The sequence below is a fragment of the Heloderma suspectum genome, chromosome 4, assembly GCF_057233095.1.
Source record: "Heloderma suspectum isolate Gila_16-S chromosome 4, 16-S_ref, whole genome shotgun sequence".
NCBI lineage: Eukaryota > Metazoa > Chordata > Lepidosauria > Squamata > Helodermatidae > Heloderma > Heloderma suspectum.
In genome coordinates, this window is record NC_139461.1 from 48,421,352 (window position 1) to 48,442,453 (window position 21,102).

The window sequence follows — 21,102 nt, forward strand, 5'->3', positions numbered from 1 at the left end:
TATAAATTTATCATGGAATAAGCTTTCATGGATAAGCATTTTGTGTAACTTTCAAACTGGACTGCTGTCCATGAAAGCTTACGCCATCATAAATTAGTTAATCTTTAAGGTGGCACAAGACTCTGTTGTTTTTATTTGGATAATAGTATCTTGTCTTTGATTCTGTTTGTCAGGCATCAGGTAGGGTGGCCAGGTATCCTACTTTACAGTCCTCTATTGAAGAGCTGTCAGAGGACAGTCAGTCCTCTATTTGAATGTGGTCCTCTATTTGAAGGGCTGTCTAGTCCATCGGGTTTAAAGATAATGAACCATAAGAAGGGAGAGCAGCTGGGGCCTAGAAATTGCCCATCAACATAGTGGACTGAGCAGGCACACAGCTCATCTAGTCCCAGTCTTCCCCGTTATGGTGAGATGTGTTGTATTTTTATTTACATTATAGTTGTTATTTCTAAACTCACATCTATACATATAAATTAGCATATTCAGATGTTTTGCAAATCGGTGTCCTCTATTTTGGTGATGCATTTCCTCTTTTTTGGCAATATGTAAGTGGCTACCCTAGCACCAGGTGTCTCAAACCTGGCACTCTAGCAGTGGGATTCAGGCACCTTACTCTACATCAAGGGTGGGCAACTTGTGGCCCTCCAGTTGTTTTGGCCTACAACTCCCATCAGCCCTCACCATTGACTATGCTGGCTAGGGCTGATGAGAGTTGTAGGCCAAAACATCTGGAGGACCACAAGTTGCCACCCCTGCTCTATGTGCTTCTCTGGCAGCTTGCTGGAAGAGATACTATCTGACCTCATCTCTCTTGATGTTGAAGGCTGATACTCTTGCTGCCAGCAGCATAGCAAGGATCAGCTGACATAAGGGGCCAATAGATTTCCTGATTCTATAAAGGTGCTGACTGTGGCCTGGCAACTTAGGGTCTGGCATAGACTGAGTTACTTATGGGTTACCCATCCAACCAGCACCCTTGTCACTTAACTTTTAGTTCAGTGAAAGGATGGCAACAACAACAACAAAAATGGTGATGATGGTGATGATGATGTGCTCTTGGTCCTTTTCCTACTAGAGCAGGCCTGATCAGCTTGTAGAATTTGCCCATCTGGTGCTCCATAAACCTCCTGGGTTGCTGTCTGCAAAAAAGAGGGTCTGTCAAGTCCCTGGCTAGCATGCCATAATACATGGCTGGTGGGTTGTGTGTTCCCCTTGGTGGGTCACTTCTGCAGGCCTATATTAGAAGATTCCTTTTGATTAGACAATGGTTGGAAACAAATAATGCAAGACCCTAAATGGTAATAGATGGCTTACTTTTGCCTGCCCGCAATTTCCTCTGCTCAAGAGTAGCTATGATGTTGTTTGGGCACATAATCGGAGCTACTAAACCAGCAATTAATTATGCTATTAATCACTGTACTTACATTAATTATAGCATAGAGGTATCACCTAGCAAAATGAAAGTCACATCCATCTAAATTCAGCCTACCTGATGGAGCTCAAGATTCAGCATTAATTCTGTGAGTAAGAGAGAGAGAGAGAGAAAGAGAGAGAGAGAGAGAGAGAGAGAGAGATGAGCATGCTATCACTACTTTGTGGGCATATATTCAAACAAGCTGTGGTGGATCCCTACTAACCCCAATACATCAGGCCCTATTCCAGGGACATAAAGAAAAATAGTCACAATTGGTTTATTCATTATATTACATTTCCCCCATGACGGAATCTCAAGATGTCATACCTTTATTTATTTAAAATATTTTAGAGCCACCCATTAGGGTATAAAACCCTCTAAAGGAAGCTCACAAGATAAAAAGAATAAGCATTAGATTAAAACCCAATGACAATAATGAAACAAAACCAACAAAGACTGGCTTCACACAACACGCTAACCCATACTCAGTGGTTGAGTGTGGGTTGTTGTTGAACCGGGGGTTATCATGTTGTCTGAATGCAGTGTGTTTTCCACAGGGTGGCTTCTTAACCATGTAGTGTGGCTTATTTTTCTCAAACAAGCCACCTTGAGAACCTATGGCTTCTTGTTGGGTTGTTCAGGGTGGTTAACAAGCCACACTGCATGGTTAACAAGCCACCCTGTGGAAAATGCTCTGCGTTCAGACAACACAATAGCCCACAGTTCAACAATAACCTACACTCACCCACTGAGAGTGGGTTAGCATGGTGTGTGAACCCAGAGTCTTGTGGCACCTTAAAAACTAACAAATTTGTGCTGGTATTAGCTTTCATGGACACTGTCCACTTCATCAGATGCATGAAGTATTAACCATCTGATGAAATGGACGGTGTCCACGAAAGCTTATGCCAGAATAAATTTGTTCACATTTAAGACTCTTGGTTGTTTTTGTTGCAACAGACTAACATGGTTACCTCTGTGGAAATAATAAAACAGACATCCCACCCAACAAATACTAAAACAAAAAAACCACGGCAGTCAAAGCCATCAGCAGAAGATCATGGAAAATAAATTAATCTAGTGGGCTTTCCTGAAGGCCTGTAGTGATGGGCCCAATTGGCTCTGGTTATTAATGCATTTGAAAGACATGGAGCACTGCAGAAAAGACCCTCTCCGACGCATCTGCCAACCTGGCTACTTTCAGAGGTGGGCAAGCTAGAAGGGCCACCGCTGCCATTTATTTATTTTTATATTTATATATATATAATTTCATTTCTATACCACCCAATAGCCAAAGCTCTCTGGGCAGTTCACAAAAATTAAAACCAAACAGCACACGATAAAACAATTTAAAATATATAGAACATTAAAACCACAATATAACAATACAACCACAATAAAACCTAGCAGCAGTGCAGGAGTTTAAAATACAGATTTAAAACAACAAAGCTAAAAGTTTAGAAAGCTAAAATGCCTGGGAAAATAAAAAGGTCTTCACCTGGCACCGAAAGGAATACAATGTAGGTGCCAGGCGAACTTCACTAGGGAGCTCATTCCACAGCCGGGGTGCCACAGCAGAAAAAGCCCTCCTCCTAGTAGCCACCCGCCTCACTTCCTTTGGCAGGGGCTCACGGAGAAGGGCCGCTGATGATGATCTTAAGGCCCGGGCAGGCACATATGGGAGGAGGCAATCCTTCAGATAACCTGACCCCAAGCCATTAAGGGCTTTAAGTGTTAATACCAGCACTTTGAATCGGGCCCAGAAATGGACTGGCAGCCAGTGCAGCTGAAAAAGTACTGCTGTAATATGAGCTCACAGGCCAGTCCCTGTTAACAATCTTGCTGTCCTATTTTGGACCAGCTGAAGCTTCCGGACCGTTTTCAAAGTAGCCCCACGTATAACGCATTGCAGTAATCCAGACGAGAAGTTATCAGAGCATGGATAACTGTAGCTAGGCTATCTCTGTCCAGATAAGGGTGTAGTTGGTATACCACCCTAAGCTGATACAAAGTGCTCCGTGCCACTGAGTTCCCCTGTGCCGCAAGTGACAGTTCTGGATCCAAGAGCACCCCCAAACTACGAACCTGATCCTTTAGGGGGAATGCAACCCCCTCCAGAACAGGTTGAATATCACCTAGCCGGGCAGATGAACCACCCACTAACAGTACCTCTGTCTTGTCTGGATTGAGTTTCAGTTTATTGGCCCTCATCTAGTCCATTACCATGCCCAGGCACTGATTCAAAACAGCCACTGCCTCACCTGGGTATGATGAGAAAGAGGGGTAGAGCTGGGTGTCATCCGCATATTGATGGCACCTCAGCCCACACCCGGATAACCTCCCCCAGCGGTTCCATGTAGATGTTAAACAGCATGGGGGATAGAATAGAGCCCTGTGGAACCCCATGGCACAATTGCCATGGCACAGAGCAATAATCGCCCAGCACCACCTTCTGGAATCGGCCATCCAAGTAGGAGCTGAACCACTGCAGTGCAGTGCCTCCAACTCCCAACCCAGACAACCTATCCAGAAGATAGGTTTATAGAGTTCCCAGACAGTCTCCCATGCAAGCACTAGCCTGATCCGGACTTGATCAGCTTTCGTCTGGTTGCTGTATCATGTCTTTAGAGCCTAGATTTTAGACCAGGGGTGCACAACATTTTCAGCCCTGAGGACCGCACCTGGTGTTGGATGCAGGGGGCAGGGCCAGGGGCCACAAATGAGATCAAGGGACAGTATTTCACCTTTTCCAACCTCCAGCAAGATGCCTCTTTCTCCACCACTACTAGTAGCAGGAAAACAGCAATCTTGCAAGCCCTGGTTTACAACGTACGCTGGATCCATTTAATTTGTTCTCTAATGTTTTCCTCTCATGCCATTTTGAAAACTTCGCTTGATCCCTGCCTGAGGGTGCAATCCTATGAAGACAGTCAGCCTCTGAACTATCCAATGCAGGGTGGCTGGAGCATGGAGGCAACCCTTGCCTCTGTGCTCCAGCCACCCTGCATTCTTGGCTAGACAGGTGATTTTGCCTGTCTAGCTAGGAAGCTTTGGAGCGAGAGGCTGTGTGATGCATAAGAAACTGCGTAATTTGGCTTCACTGTCTCCTCCCTCCCTGCCCCTGGACTGCCCCCTTTTTGCCGTCTCCATGCTTCGTTTCTGAGCTTGGAGACATAGCTGGCACAGAGAGAACCACGCTGGCTATGAGGGGAGGGGGAGGGGAGCGTGGTTTCTGAGAACCGCAGTTGGAGCCTTGGCTCTGACCTCAGTTTCCAGAAACTGAAAAATCCTATGACCCTCTAGACAGTGTCTAGTAGCCATAGGATCGCTCCCTCCAGCTACACATTTAGAATGTTCTGAATTGAAGTCTCTTATCAGAAATCTAGCTTAAACACTTATTTCTCATGATACACAATTAAAAGAACTTCCCATGCTCCAGCTTTTACACTGTCTACCTATCTACACCAGGAGAAATGACAAGGATGGCAACACCCTTCCCCCCAGCATAGGAATGATGTATTTCAGGAAGATAGTCAGACAACATAGCTCTTTGTGTGGTGCAGAGTGATCTGCCTGTTATCTGATCATCCCAATCTCTAAAGCAGAGACATGGAGGGGCCAATAGATGCTGATCACAATCACTATGTGACTGCAGATACTCCGACAGAGCACATGAAATCCTCAGAAAATGCTGCATACAAAGATTTCTATTAACTGGAAGAGCTATTGGGAAGATTTATCAATCACCTATCTATTTAGGCCCACTTATTACATTACCTTAGTAGTACATAGGAGACAGAACTGAACCCTGTGGAAACCCCAAATACATCTCCTATGAAAGGGAACAATAACTGACCAAGACCATTCCTACCCTCCAGAAAACAGTAGAACAGTATGGAGCAAAGAATAAAAGGAACCTGGTGGTCGGAGTCTACTACCGGCCACCCAATCAAGGAGAAGACAAGGATGAAACTTTTGAAAAGCAATTAGCCAATGTTTTAAGGAAGCATGATGTAGTAGTAATGGGGGACTTCAATTTCCCCGATATTTGTTGGGAGACAAATTCTGCAAAACATGGCCCCTCCAGGAAATTCCTGACTTGTGTGGCGGATAACTTCCTCCTACAGAAAGTAGAGGAAGGAACTAGAGGATCGGCTATCCTTGACTTGATCCTAACCAACAGAGATGACTTAGTGGATAAAGTAGCAGTTACAGGAACTCTGGGGGAAAGCGACCATGTTGTACTTGAGTTCTTGGTTCTAAGGGAAGCAAAAGCCGAGTGTAGTCAAACGCGTACCCTGGATTTTAGGAAAGCTGATTTTCATAAACTCAGAACAATGATCAGTAAGGTCCCATGGCAAGCGATGCTAGCGAAAAAAGGAGTCCAAGATGGGTGGGAGCTTTTAAAAAAGGAAATTCTCAAGGCACAATCACAAGCAATTCCAACAAGAAGAAAAGGTGGAAGACAACAGAAGAAGCCAATGTGGCTTCATAAAAAGCTTAGGGATGACCTGAAAACAAAAAAGGACACATATAGGAAGTGGAAAGAAGGCCAAGTAACAAAGGAAGAGTACAGGCAGATAGCACAGAATTGCAGGGATGGCGTCAGGAAGGCTAAAGCTGAGAATGAGCTGAGGTTAGCAAGGGATGTTAAAAACAACAAAAAGGCTTTCTTCAGCTATGTGCATAGTAAAAGGCAGAGGAAAGAAATGGTGGTTCAGCTATTAAATAAGGATGGCAAAATGATAACAGATGACAAAGAAAAGGCAGAGGTGCTCAATTCCTACTTTGGCTCAGTCTTCTCCCAAAAGAAGGTCTATGACCCCCCTGGCAAAGGCGAAGTACAGGCTGAAGGGGCAGGATTGCAGCTTGAGATCGACAGGCATATGGTCAAGGAACACCTCATTACTTTGAATGAGTTCAAATCTCCAGGGCCAGATGAACTGCATCCTAGAGTCATAAAGGAACTGGCAGAAGAACTCTCAGAAGCGCTGTCTATTCTCTTTGAGAAATCATGGAGGACGGGGGAAGTGCCAGATGACTGGAGGAGGGCTAACGTTGTCCCTATCTTCAAAAAGGGTAAAAAGGAGGAACCTGGGAACTACAGACCAGTCAGTCTGACATCAATCCCTGGGAAAATTCTGGAGCAGATGATAAAGGAATCCATCTGGAAGCACCTTGAAAACAATGCCGTGATTACTCGACGCCAACATGGATTTGTCAAAAACAAGTCCTGCCAGACAAATCTGATCTCATTTTTTGATCAAGTAACCTCCCTTGTAGACCGTGGGAATGCTGTAGACATCATATACCTCGACTTCAGCAAAGCTTTCGACAAAGTGCCCCATGATATCCTGATGAGCAAACTAGCTCAAAGTGGGCTAGATGAAACAACGATCCGGTGGATCCACAGATGGCTACAGAATCGGACTCAAAGAGTGCTTATCAATGGGATCCTCTCAAACTGGGGAGAGGTAACGAGTGGGGTACCGCAGGGCTCAGTCATGGGCCCAGTGCTTTTCAACATTTTTATTAATGACTTGGAGGAGGAGGTGCAGGGAATGCTGATCAAATTTGCAGATGACACCAAATTGGGAGGGATAGCTAATACTTTGCAAGACAGAAACAAAATTCAAAGTGATCTGGATAGACTGGAGCGCTGGGCAGAAAACAACAGAATGACATTTAATAGGGACAAATGCCAAGTTCTGCACCTAGGAAAAAGAAACAAAATGCATAGTTACAAGATGGGGGATACGTGGCTCAACCACACTACAAGCGAGAAGGATCTTGGAATTGTTGTCGATCACAAGCTGAATATGAGCCAACAATGTGATGTGGCTGCAAAAAGGCAAATGCTATTTTGGGCTGCATTCATAGAAGCATCGCTTCCAAATCCCGGGAAGTACTAGTTCCCCTCTACTCAGCACTGGTTAGGCCTCATCTGGAGTACTGTGTCCAGTTCTGGGCACCACACTTTAAGAAGGATGCAGACAAACTGGAGAGGGTTCAGAGGAGGGCAACAAAGATGATCAGGGGACTGGAAACAAAGCCCTATGAAAAGAGACTGAAAGAACTGGGCATGTTTAGCCTTGAGAAGAGAAGTCTGAGGGGAGATATGAAAGCACTCTTCAAGTACTTGAAAGGTTGTCACAGAGAAGAAGGCCAGGATCTCTTCTTGATCATCCCAGAGTGCAGGACACGGAATAATGGGCTCAAGTTACAGGAAGCCAGATTCCAGCTGAACATCAGGAAAAACTTCCTGACTGTAAGAGCAATACGACAATGGAACCAATTACCTGGGGAGGTGGTGGGCTCTCCCACACTGGAGGCCTTCAAGACGAGGCTGGACAGCCATTTGTCAGGGATGCTCTGACTTGGATTCCTGCATTGAGCAGGGGGTTGGACTCAATGGCCTTGTAGGCCCCTTCCAACCCTACTATTCTATGATTCTATGATTCTATGATTCTATGATTCTATAACCCCAAATAGAAGGGTGCCCCACCTCCGAGAAGGAAAGGCAGTCCAAAATGATCAATTAGTTAATGGCATCAAAAGCTGCTCTGAAAGGTCCAGGAGAATCAACAGGGTCACACTCCTGTTGTGACTCTTCCTGAGTCAGTCATCAGCTAGGGCAATTAAGGTAGTTTCAGTCTCAAAAGATGCCCCAAACCAGACCAAAACTGATTTAGATAGTTGGCTTCACCTAAAAGCAGCTAGACTTGTCCTGCCATACCCACCTTGTCCTAAAAAGGCCAGACAGAGACTGGCGTATAATTGTCCAATTCAACAAGTTCCAGAGATAATTACTTAAGGGAAGAGGTGACTGCCTCTTTTGAAGCAGCTGGAAAACCCCACAACACATGAAGAGACCCTGAGTAGCAGAGTGTCAAGCTTTAGATAGCAGAGTAACAGTGATAAGTTAGAGTACTTCCTTACCGAGATCAAAGACCATTTTCACACATGAGCTTTAAAATGGTCTTTGGTGTTCTGTTTCCCTTGTTTTTATTTCCAAGTTCAGTTAAAGTACAACTCCACAGATAACATGCACTTAATTTTGCTTAGCCCCAGAAAATGTTAACATGTGCATTTTGTTAGGAAATAACAAAAGATGGGAGGAATAGGCAAAGAAAAGACACAGAAGTGAGTGAGTGGAAATCAGTAACCCAATAAGCATGGAATGATGTAAGTAAACACAGGTACAGAATAATTTCATAACTCCCACCCACCCAAGAAACCATCAATGCCAAATAGTGACAAGGTTTATAATACAGACTGCACCCTTGATCTAAAACTGCTTTAGCCCAGAAATCTCACGTTTCTGTTGGAAAGATTATATATTAGAGAAACATATTACACAAATATTTTTTATGGGGATATGCTCATTCTGATCTATGACTCATTTTTTAAAGAAAGGCCCTTTGGCATTCAATATTGGATAGCCTCAGTTTCTTTCAAATGTGCAATCACACTATCAAATTGTAAAATATAAGGTTTGTTTATATTTGAACAGCAGCCAGAAAATCCATTATGATATATGGCTTTAACCAGAATACAATTCCTTTGCACTGAAAACAGGAAAGGGAAAGAGCACGCACATCTTAGGTTCACATTGCACTCTTACCACCAAGCTACCCTTTCCCCAACAGTGTTTTGGGGTCTCAGTAGTGCAAATTGAGGGAAGTGCTGGTGTGCCCTGAGAAATGGGTTAATCAAATAAACTGAGGTTCTTCAAAATGTATGATTTCAAAACAAGGAATAGGTCATTCAGCAAATACTCCTTGTCCCCCAGTGGTCATTTTGTAGAGCTGCAATTGTAGAATTTGGAAATAAAGTAGGTTGCCAGTTCTTGAAATCAACAATTCTGATATCTGGATGGGGCTTTGGCGGGGTGGTCCCAGAGCAGCTCTGGGAGAAAGTAGAGCCAAGAGTTACCTTGCTTTTCCATGCCAGAAAGAAAACCATCACAGAGAAGCCAACCTAAACTGTTGGATGTCAATGGGACTTACTTGCAATTAAATATGGTGACAATCGGGCTGAAAACTTCAGTGCCTTTGGATCAGGATAGGAATGAATACAGAATATAAACATTTTATATTTATACTTTGTTAATTAATTCCTGTGTTTTATATGATTAATAATGGCATCTCAGGAGTATAAGAACTTAATTCAGAAAAGTAGCATGGCTCGGCCATCAGTAACACCAAGATAAGCCTTTGCAGAACATGATAAACCAAAATTCCAGAGATTCCTGGCTTCTTGCTCACTAGCAGCATGCTGGTGCCTGCTGCCTGATCGCTCCTGCTTGGTTCCTTCCACGAGAAGGAGCAGCTAAGCAAACCAGCAAGAAAAATCTTAGCATTACATCTGAATGTGTTATGTCCAGACTGGGACTCTTGGTTTGTCACTCCCAAATAAGTCCGGAGTCATAAACTAGGAACAAGCCCTGGTTTACAATTCCTGCTTGTTGGCGGAGCAGCAAACTAGGAGTCCCAGTTTGGACATAACACAAAGCTTTTTCTGGCTGGTGATTTCCTGGTTTGTTGAGCCACTCCCACAAGCGGGGGAAGCCAAGTGGAAGTGACTGGGCTGCTTGCAGTAGCATGCTCGTCATGAACTACAATCCAAGATTCTCCGAAATTCTGATATAGCTTATTGTGCAAACAGCCCAACTCAAGAGCAGTATCCTATCAGCAATATCCTATCAAGACCACAGAGAGATCAATCTGTTGTTATGCTATTTCACTATAAAATAAAGAAAAGGAATGAAAAGAAAGCAGTAATTAAAACCCTTCTCCAGAAGCTGACTGATTAAGGGGAAATTAAGTGGCAATTCATCACTAACCTCCCAACTACACTGAACAGGAAGCCATAAAAGAGGCGAACATTGTCAGGAAGAGACTTTTAATTAACGATGCAGGAACCTTTGCTCAACGTGACTTACTTTTGAGTAAGCATTATGGAAGAAGCTTGGCTATGAGGAAGGACATTGCCAGATAATATAGTGCTATACAGTACATCATCCTTCTTCAGGCAAGACCCATTCAAGTGGGTGGAGAAAGTACAGGTGAACAATAACGTGAACAATCCAGGAGTAGAACAGGCAAGTAGAGTCCCAGGGCATAGTCTGAAGGCACATGAGGCAGCCACCTTGCTGAAGCTAAGCAGGTCTGGGTCTGGTCAGTGCTTGGAGGGGAGACCACCTGGGAACCACATGTAGCCACCTTGAGTTCCATGGTGGGATATAAATGTAATAAAATAAATAAATAAGTATAGCAGACTAAAATTAGGGCCCTTCCATACAAATAGCACTGCTGAAGTAATGAACATGGGGACCTTTATTTCAACCATTATGGTAGGGCAGTCTGTTTTTCTTAAAACTGGAAAAAACAGAACAACACTTTTTTCAGCTGATCACTCAAACTCTTGCCTTTCTCCATTTGTGTTTAGTTTTGCAGACCCCAGAGATTCTTTTATTCTAAATATTTGGTTACTCATCCAAATGAAAGCCAATCTTTCATATGTTTGTGATCCACCCATTGTAGTCTTAAGTGTATTCTCTATGTTCTCTTAAGAATACATTAACATGCTTTAAAAATATTTAAATTAAATGCAGGCTGTCTTCTGCAGCTGCTTTCAGCCCTCTTTTGCTTATGCCCCAGTGGATTTCCTTTCATATTATGAGTGAATGAGGGTCAGGCAGGGTGCAGCTTCAGTGCAGGCTCAGCACAATCTAATGTATTTAGTCAATTTAAGCACGCACTGTAACTCAAAAGTCAGTTTCACAGAAAAACTATTCATTTTTACAGGGGGGCTGTTTTACCTCATCTGAGACGCATTCGCCACAATCGTGGCAGTGTCAGAAGTGGCTAATCAAACCGGCACCTCAGCGGCTGGAAAAGCCTAGTGTGTGTTTATGTGTCAGTGTGTGTGTGTCTGCAGGTGCATACACATACACACATGCGTTTCCCCTTTCCCTTTGCTTTTGAAGCCAGTGGTGGGCACAAGAAAAAAAAATATTATGGGGGCCACAGAAGGGCCAAAATTAAAGCGAAGGAGGGTAGCTTTTCCTACATTAGATTTCTGAAAAGAAAAATAAAAGTATATTTCACTTTAATTTTCCTATCCAAAACATTTTGGGTTGGATCCAAGATCTGCCTTCCTCCAGACATTTTTTTTCATTCCCAGCTGCCATACAGTGTCGGGAAGGGATAGAAGTGCTTGGACTGGGATAAGGCATTGGAATGGGAGAGAGCATAGCACCTCTTTCCTTCATAGCTCTTGTACTCAGTAGGGCAGCTAGGGCTGGGCCATGGGACCGAAATCTGGGGCCTTGCATCCTAGACCCCCGCGAATGACCACCCAGGGAGTGGCAAGTGATGGGGACAGTGGCACAAAGGCCCAGTGAACACCTGGGTCAGCATGGGCATGCAGGAGTTCACAGGACCAATGGTGGTCATCACAGCATCCTTTCTTACCACTATTATTAAAAGCATTTTTTAGTCAGGAGGCACCCAGCCAGGTATGCTCATTTTACTATTTTTACTTTTAAAATGTATTGGAGAAACAACCGAATGATGGTTATTCCCAAGAAAATGAATTTAACATCACAACCACAGAAGCAAATGCCATTGTATTCCTGTAGTCATGATGCTGCTATGATTTAAGGGAGTCTGAAACTACACGTGCTCAGAGTATTTTAATTTTAAGCAGGGTTGGCAAATGGGTTGTATATGTCTTTATGTTTGTCTGTTTGTGTGTTGCTCTAATGTATCAGAACTATAGATGCAGTTATAAAGCATAGAATGGTGGGAGTGGGTGAAGAGAAGAGAAGAGAAGAGAAGAGAAGAGAAGAGAAGAGAAGAGCCAGTGTAGTGTAGTGTAGTGGTGAAAGTGACGGACTGGGAGCCGGGAGATCCGGGTTCTAGTCCCCACTTGGCCATGGAAGCTCACTGGGTGACTTTGGGCCAGTCACAGACTCTCAGCCCAACCTACCTCACAGGGTTGTTGTTGTGAGGATACAACGGTGAGGAGGAGGATAATGTAAGCCGCCTTGAGTTCCTTGCGAGAGGGAGAAAGGCGGGGTATAAATGCAATAAATAAATAAATAAATAAGAGAAATCTTAGTTGTGTTAGTTGTGGCTGTCTATAAGACCATGAAATCCGGGGTCTAAATTGCCTAGCTGCACCACTGCCCTTACTGTTAAAGTAAGACACACACAGCCTCTTTAGATGTGAACAGGATGAACATGTGAATGATGCCACTCAACACATCTAATTCGACCCTGACACTGCAAAAGCGGGGGGGGGGGGCTGGTCATGCACTTGGCAGGCCAGAATATATGGCTGGTTTGCTTTTGTGCAGACCTACTGTTTTTACAAGAAAATGGCTCTGCTACTCAAGGCAGGGGAACATCAGTGTTATTACTTGTCTTCAAGCTTATTTCAAGAAGTAGCTGTAATATTTTTCAAAACTCTTAACTGTTATCCTTCTTCCCTCTCCCCACAACAGAGAGAATAAGCGACCTGGAACCCCCATCAATGAATATGCTCAAGCCCAGCTGCAAGATATTGTCAAGGAGATGCGAGAAAGGACAGCCACCAATAAAGAAAAGATAACTGATCCAGTCATCTCCTCACCTGAACCGAGTCCAACAGCCAGTAAGTTCATGGAAACTGTATCCCATTCATCGGTACATAAATATAGTGCTTGAAGGTGGCATGTCAGCCAGATCCCCCCATTGGGTTAAACCGATTTGTTTCCAGTAGCATTTCTTATGACAGGTTTGCAGAACTTCTTTCAGCCTGAGTGCTGAGTTCCATTTCAGAGAAGTTCTCAGGGACCACGTCCCAGTGGTGGGCAGGTCTGAAGGCAAAAGGGCTAGGCCAAGGCAAATCGGGTGGGACCAAAATTCCAGAAATACTAGCATGTTTTAAGTTAAAGCTCTTACTGACAGTAACTCAGCCTTAGGAGAGGTGTTTCAACCTTTTTGAATGGGTGGAAACTGCACAAAAACCAGGAAACCACCAAACAATCAGGGGTTGGGTGGAAAGGGGCCATGTGGGGAACCCGAGGGACCACGTTGGGACACCAGGTGGACCAGTTTTGGTCCCCAGTTCTGAGGTTTTGCAGCCCTGCCTTATGGAATGGTCACCTGAGAACCTAGCCAGGCCTGTACAGCTTGTGGTCCAACAAGACAGATATTAATCCACCAGCCCTTGTTTTGTGGCCTACCCTGTCCTTGACAATTGCCTTGTTTTTTCAGCCCCAAGGAAGCACTGAAAACAGGAGGCTGTTGAATAGGTAGTGGGCTGCATTTGGCTTGGTGGGTAACAAGCTGTTCAGCTTTGCATAGTATATAGAGAATTGGTTTTCAGCTTGTCAAGAGCTGGGATCCCCCTGGAACCCCAACCCGTACCCACTCCCAAGTACCCATGTACCTGGGAGTGGACAGATGGAGTCCACGCACCTGGGGGCAAAGTCAAGGAGTGAAGGAGCAGAGCCCACAGAAAAAGCTATCTTAAGGTACAAATCATGCACACCGTTGAGCTTGTTCATTAACAGCCTGATCCTTAACATGGAATATTTATATTTAAGAGCACTGACATCAATAACACAAGATTGATATAAATCCTAGCACATTGGCTTGGATATGTCTGCATATGTCTTATAGTTGTTTTTGAACAACTGTTTCCCAGCTGTTGTTATTTGTGTTTTTCAGACTTCATATCTTTAGGGAACTCTCTACATTAATGTGTCTACCACCAAAAAACCTGCATATTGCAGCAGATTCTGGGGCACAATGCTGTAGGGTACCAATTTAGTTGATGTGGCCTTCTGGGCATCATGGTGGCCCCACAGGAACTTGTAATGCGTTCTACAACATGCCCAAGGCTACCTGGTGTCTGTGCATTAAAGGGAAAGATCAGCAGTGGTGAACAATCTGTTCAGAAAGTTTACCTGCGATTACCAATCTACTCATTGAAAAATCCAGGGTTTCTCAAAACACAGTTTTGAAAACAAAAGAAAACGCCAATTTAAGTGATTGACAATATAAAACAACATCATTTACTATTTGTGATTTATACCCCAAGAAAAATACATTTTTAATCTTCACTAATTGGAACCTAGAAGTGGGTGAGAATTTCATTTGGTTCACATTTTAATGTGAACATACCTAATTTGCACTCCCTGAGCCAAAGTACAAACTGGAATGCAGTTATGCTATGAAATCCACATTTTTTCAAATGCTGAGTTCAAGTCCGGCAATTGATGAAACAATACAGAAATGCATCTATTAAGACAAATTAATATTGGGGATTGTCTGTACAAAATCATTTTAGCTTACGGGGGTGGGAATGCGTACTTTTAGAAAATGCACATTAAAAATATGTACATTTGGAAAATTGCATACAAAAATGTGTATATTTGAAGAAATGCCCTTGAAAACATGTACATACTTTCATGCAGATCTTTAAAAAACAAAACTGTTCAGAAATCCTATGGAATTGACTGAAAACAAACTTGACAGATTTGCCTATTCCTATTGGAACCAAAAATATAGTTTGGGTAGTCAAAGTCTACGTGCAACCCTCAGAGGGGAATCTTTTCAATAAAATAAAACTCCATACCATTTTGGCCATAAAAGTCATCTTCCAATTTCATTAAAGTATTTCACCTGAAATCAATTAATCATTACATTTAACAATTGTCAGAGGAAATTTGTATTTCTTACTTTACATGACAGACAGTTATAGCTGGCATATTCTATGGTACATTGAGTACGCTATCCATACTTCAGATGAATTTAATAAACTAGACAAATGTAGTGGGATGATTAGAATAATGGAAACTTGTCTGTTTCTTATATTTGCTAAGAAAAGTAGAAGCTTGGCATTTAAAATATAAGTATTTCAGCTTTTTAATCCTACCCCAATATTCACAAATACTTTTTTCTTCCCTTGATAAAACATATTGTTCTCCCTAATATTCAGCTGCACCTATGCAGAGATAGGGCTCCACATGTTCATACAATGAGTGGAGGGGGGCAGGGCCCCATACGCTGTCTCTGACACACATCCCACCTCCAGTGTGAACATCCCCATGAGCTCCACACCCTAGACCTCCATGCTTTTGACAAAGATCTGAATGCATTCGGGAGCTCCCGGTCACATTGAGGAGTCTACGCATGCACAGCTGTTTGTGTATAGGTGCCCCCTTCAGGCCTTTTCCAAATGCACAGAGTTCAGGGGGTGGAGCCAATGGGGATGTTCACATTGGAGGTGGGGTCAGAATACGAGGAAGCTAATTTCTGATTAGGACTTCTCTAGGATAACACACTGAAATCAGTGGCGGTGTAGCACGTGTCAGCGAGAGAGAATGAGACTGAGTGGATGGGAAGGTTGTGTGTGTGTTTGTGTGTGCTTCTGTTTGAGAAGAGGTGTGTGTGTGTGTGTGTGTGTGAAGGGAAATGTTGTGTGTGTGTTTGAAAGAGAGAGGGGTGCTGGGTGAGGAAGAGACTAGTCCTGTCCCTGGCTACTGTTAACCTTAGACCTTCTCATTGATGTTTTCAGCCACACCCACCAATAACTCATCAGTACACGTGGCCCTCAGTGGCAAAAAGTTTGCCTACCCCTGGCATAGACCTCTCCATTAACTTTCAAGTGAGAAGTGCTAGTTAGGAATTGGGAAAAGCATGAACAGCCTTTTAACAGGCAGACATCCCCATCTCCGTCCTCCATTATATTTGTACAGTTATTAAGTTGCCAAAGCTGGATTGAGGCAAATGGCATGGTAGCTTAAAGGGGAAGTCTCCCTCATTGCTCTTCAAAAATATTCATACTAAGACCCTAAAGTCTTCGAATGCATCTTACAGTCCCCCTATATGTGGAGTACTTATAATAATTTTGCAAGAATTAAGGGACAATTCACATGATGCGTTTACAGAGTAGGGAAGTACTTCAAATCAAGCTGACTTAGGGCCGATCTACACTTAAAGTTTTTTCACTTCTAGTGAGGTTTCACCGCCCATCTTTCACACTACACAATACTCACCTCGAATTGGAACCAGAATTTCCCGCTTCCGTGCTCCCGCTTTCAATACCCCGATATCCTGCTATTTCCCCTTAATGTGCTCTGATTTTCCGCCTTCGCTACTGTATCTGGTCGTAGTCCCCTCCCCTGCCTGTTCATATACAGCGGTGTTTGTATTTCCCTCCTGCCCAATCACTAGAGATGTACGAAGGTCACTTACCTTTTCGAAGGGTGACATTTGTGGGGGGGGGAGGCGCTCCATCCCTCCCCCCGAAATTCTCTCCAGCTGGCTCCGCTCTGCGGAGATTCTGCAGAGCTGCTGGCCGGGGCCGCCCGCAGCTGGACATCCGGCCACTGGGCAGCCTGCAGGGACACAAATGGCGGCTGCCGTAGCCACCACCATTTTTATCCCTGTATTTTGCCGTGATAGGCCAGGTTAATATTTACGTAGCCTATCACAGCAAAAACAAAAACAAAACAGCAGACACAAATGGCAGCGTTCCCATTTACGCCATTTGTGTTCCCTTTTTTTGTCGTTTTATTATGGCAAATTTTATTTTTTCTATTACGGAAAAAAAAAAAAGGAGCACAAATGGCGTACTGGCCACCATTTGCATTCCTTTTTTTTTTTTTTTTTTGCCGTGATAGCCTACGTAAATATTTACGTAGGCTAAAACGGCAAAAAAAAGAGAGCGCAAATGGCGGCCACCGTAGCCGCCGCCATTTGCGTTCGCTGTTTTTTACGGGGGGAGTTGCCGTGATAGGCTACGTAAATACTTACATAGCCTATCATCGCCTCTGCAGGGACACAAATGGTGTCCCCACGTTAGCCGTGATAGACTACGTAATTATTTATGTAGCCTATCATGGCTATAATGAGGAAGCAAATAGCGGCTGCAGATGCGGCCGCCATTCACAAGTCAGCGCAGATGGCAGCAGGTAAGTGCTCCATTTCATGTGCCTTTTGTGGGGTGGGGGGGCAGGTGGCTTCATTCTGCCACAGATTTCGGGGGGCCGAATGCACTGGCATTCGGCCTCACCGAGATCCGTGGCGGAATTCTCTGACATCCCTACCAATCACAGCTCTCGACAGCCCCATGTCGTTTTCAGCTACTGATCGCATAGCTTCCTCAGCACTCAATGTTTCCTCAGCAACAAGCAAAGCGCTGGATGTGCACGTGCTTGTCTGATATCGGAAGCTAAGCAAGGTCAGCCCCGGTTAGTAGTCGGATGGGCGACCGCCTGGGAATCAGGCTTCCTGCATTGAGCAGGGGTTTGTTCTATCCCTTCAAATGAGACTAAGTTTTACCCCCTCCTATCCCCCGCTTCGGATTTTTTTATTAATCAAGGCATTATCTTCGAAGAATCATGGCTTCTCGGCAATTTTTTTTTTCTAATCCAGGCATGAACTTCGCATTTTCGAATCTTCAAAGATCATGCCTGAATTAGAAAAAAAAAAAATTGCAGAGAAGCCACGATTCTTCGAAGATAATGACTTGATTTAAAAAAAAAAAAATCTGAAGTGGGGGATAGGAGGCGGTAAAACTTAGTCTCATTTGAAGGGATAGAACAACCCCCTCCTCAATGCAGGAAGCCTGATTCCCAGGCGGTCGCCCATCCAACTACTGACCAGGGCCGACCCCGCTTAGCTTCTGAGATCAGACAAGCGCGTGCACATCCAGCCCTTTGCTTGTTGCTGAGGAAACATTGAGTACTGAGGAATTTATGCAATCAGTAGCCGGAAGACGACATGGGGCCATCAAGAGCTGTGAACATGCTGGGTGTGGAATCAGCAGAAACAGGAAGAGTTTCTGATCCTCCAATGAGAGCTTCCATCTTTAAGAGCAGGAAAATAGCACAGCGCTCGAGTGTGAACTGAGCTCGCGCATTCGATGAAGCACTACAACAGGGAAAATGGGTGAGTGGATAATCACATTTTAATGCGAGAGCGTTTAACCCGACAGGACACCAAATTTATTGTGATGGCAGGTGCAATGTAGATCAGCCCTTATTTTCATCAACATGCAATTGGCATGTGATGTCCAGTTAATAGGTCTGACACATTGCTAATATACTGATTAGTATTCATATGCAAAAGCTGGATAACCAGGTCTTACAATAAAGCAACATGAAGCCGTTGCTTTGGGCAACTAATTCCAGAAAGGAGGCCATTTTGTAGCCTCCAATTTTGATTTCTCTGGTCGTTATAGATGTGTTCCAGTCTAGATTAGAGGGTAATGGTGTCTTACTGTGCAATTGTATACATTCAGTGGAACTTACTCCCAGGTAAATCTGTATAGGATTCCAAAGGCTGGAATTATACTGTCCTGCCAATGGATGCATAGTTGACCTGGTGACCTGTCACCAATCAACCCTATTAAAAATCACTATATCTAAATGTAGTTATAATGCATAGTACTCAGAAGACAGGGATAAATAAATTTCATCTTTTACACCTGTAACTAATGATATCAGTTATCATTGCGTAGGCAAATGCATAATAGTATTATTAGTGTTAATCTCCATCCTTCTTACCACTTTTCTGAAGCAGCATAAGTTTTGTTGTCAATTGTTTACAGAGATCACAGAGGATTCCATTACCTAGTATATAATATGCTGTAGCTTCAGAGACCTTGGCGTATTTGAGAAATGTATTAAATGCTGTCTCTTTGGAAATTTGACTAGCACCCAAAAAGAAGGCCCCACCACCTCCACCAAAAGAAGAAAAGAAGGAGGGGGAGAAAGAAGAAGAGAAAAAGGCAGAAGAAGTTAAACAGGAGAAGCATTACTGTGACATGCTATGCTGTAAGTTCAAGAGACCAGCCATGAAAGAATACATGAAGAAAATGAAGCTACCAGAAAGTATAGATGCATACACAGGTAAGCTGAATGCTTCTGCACAGAAAGAGATGCTGTAGATATGGAGATATTACTGGTGGCTCATACTGGGATTGTAAAGGTCTCTGCTGACATCAGGGTTCCTTTAGGATAAGTGTTGGTGTATAGACAAGTAGATATGTTGGCACTAGCCGTTTATTGCATTGAGTACTAAAATGAAGACTCTATATTACCACGGCAATAATCAAAACTGGTCCAGTAGATTTCAACACTTTCAACCCTTGACTCACCTTTAGCTCCATTCTAAACACTTTCAGCCCTTGACTCACCTCTGCACCCAGTTGGTGCAGAATGTGGCAGCTCGGCTGCTAACTGATGCACAGTATTGCAATCACAACACCACAATACTGAAAGATTTGCACTGGCTACCAGCTGTTTTTCGGGCTCAGTTCAAGGAGTTGGTTTTAACCTTTAAAGCTCTAAATGGCTCTACAATTCTAGTGCCTGGCTCATTATGAACCTGCTTGATTATGAAGACCAGCAGGAGAAGCTCTTTTGAAGACACCCTGGTTTGCAAAGGTCAGCTTCTTGAGGACACAGGAAAGGGCTTCCCCCTGTGTCAATCCCAAACTCTGAAACACATTCCCTTTGGAGTTGCACCTGGTCCCCCCTCTCTTTATTCAGGAAGGTGGCCTAGACACATCTTTAGAACTTGGCTTTTTAGTCATTATACTTGTTATGTCTTTGAGGGTGCAATCCTATGCATGTTTAGACAGAGAAAAGGCCAGCATTCCCCAGCCAGCAATGGCCCTCAAAGGTTGTTGTTAATGTTTTTATTTGATTGTGGTTTTTATTTTCTGAAATGTTTGTAAACCAAAGGTGATATAGAAATACAATAAATTAATAAAACTGAAAAATTTGAGTATTGGTATGCGAAGTATAAGTTTGGTACACACCAAACATGTAATGTGGCATATCAAGTAATGTGTGGTACACACAGCCAACATATAATGTGGGAGTTGGTTCTCAGGATGCAATTAAAATTTGCAATTTATTAAATTTTCCTTGGGTGTTATATTTATATTTGTGGAACAATGCATTCACAAGCCTCAAACAAGAAGAGTCGTTTTAAGAAAGATGCACATATTTTATTTTCCAGATCGTCATTATATAGGATGGTTGTTCTTGGTTACCATTGCTTATAACTGGAACTGCTGGTTCATCCCGCTGCGATTAGTATTCCCAGTTCAGACATCAAGTAACATGATATACTGGATTGTTATAGACATCTTATGCGATATCTGCTACATCTGTGATCTGCTGTTATTTCAGCCCCGAGTACAATTTGTGAAAAGTGGAGATATAATAGTAAGTAAAGGAAGGATTGTTCCGTAAGACACAGAACAATCACATCATCAATGAGAGAGCCCTTGTATGTAGTAATCTCATTGCACCAAAGTGCTTTCCAAAATAGTCAATGTTTAATAGGCTTGACTGACCGGGTTCAGATGACACGCCACAGCTTGTGGGTTATTTAACCCACGATGACCATGTGGTTGCCCATGAGCATCAGTTTGCATATGCGATCCCTGCTCAGGGGTCGTCATGTTGTGTGAACCCAGCGAGCGTGGGTTATGCGAGGGTTGCTTAAAACAGACCCTAACCTGGTTCATGTGACATGACAACCCACCATGAGTTATCACCCATGGTGGCTTGCCATGATGTCCAAACCCGGTGCGGTTCCTGCAGGATGGCTTATTTTTCATGAACAAGCCACCCTAAGAATGTATGTCAGTGCAAGGTGTTTGCAAGGCTG

General features: G+C 43.6%; 1 protein-coding gene across 1 annotated transcript in view; it reads left to right on the top strand.

Moving 5' to 3' along the window:
- The window catches only part of CNGB3 (cyclic nucleotide gated channel subunit beta 3), a 109,304-nt gene that overhangs the window by 54,049 nt on the left and 34,153 nt on the right, over window positions 1–21,102 (top strand). Inside the window, exons 5-7 of the mRNA XM_084851453.1 lie at window positions 12,927–13,075; window positions 19,134–19,328; window positions 20,446–20,654. Coding sequence (XP_084707579.1) covers window positions 12,927–13,075; window positions 19,134–19,328; window positions 20,446–20,654 — 553 coding nt within the window. The remainder of the gene's footprint in view (window positions 1–12,926; window positions 13,076–19,133; window positions 19,329–20,445; window positions 20,655–21,102) is intronic.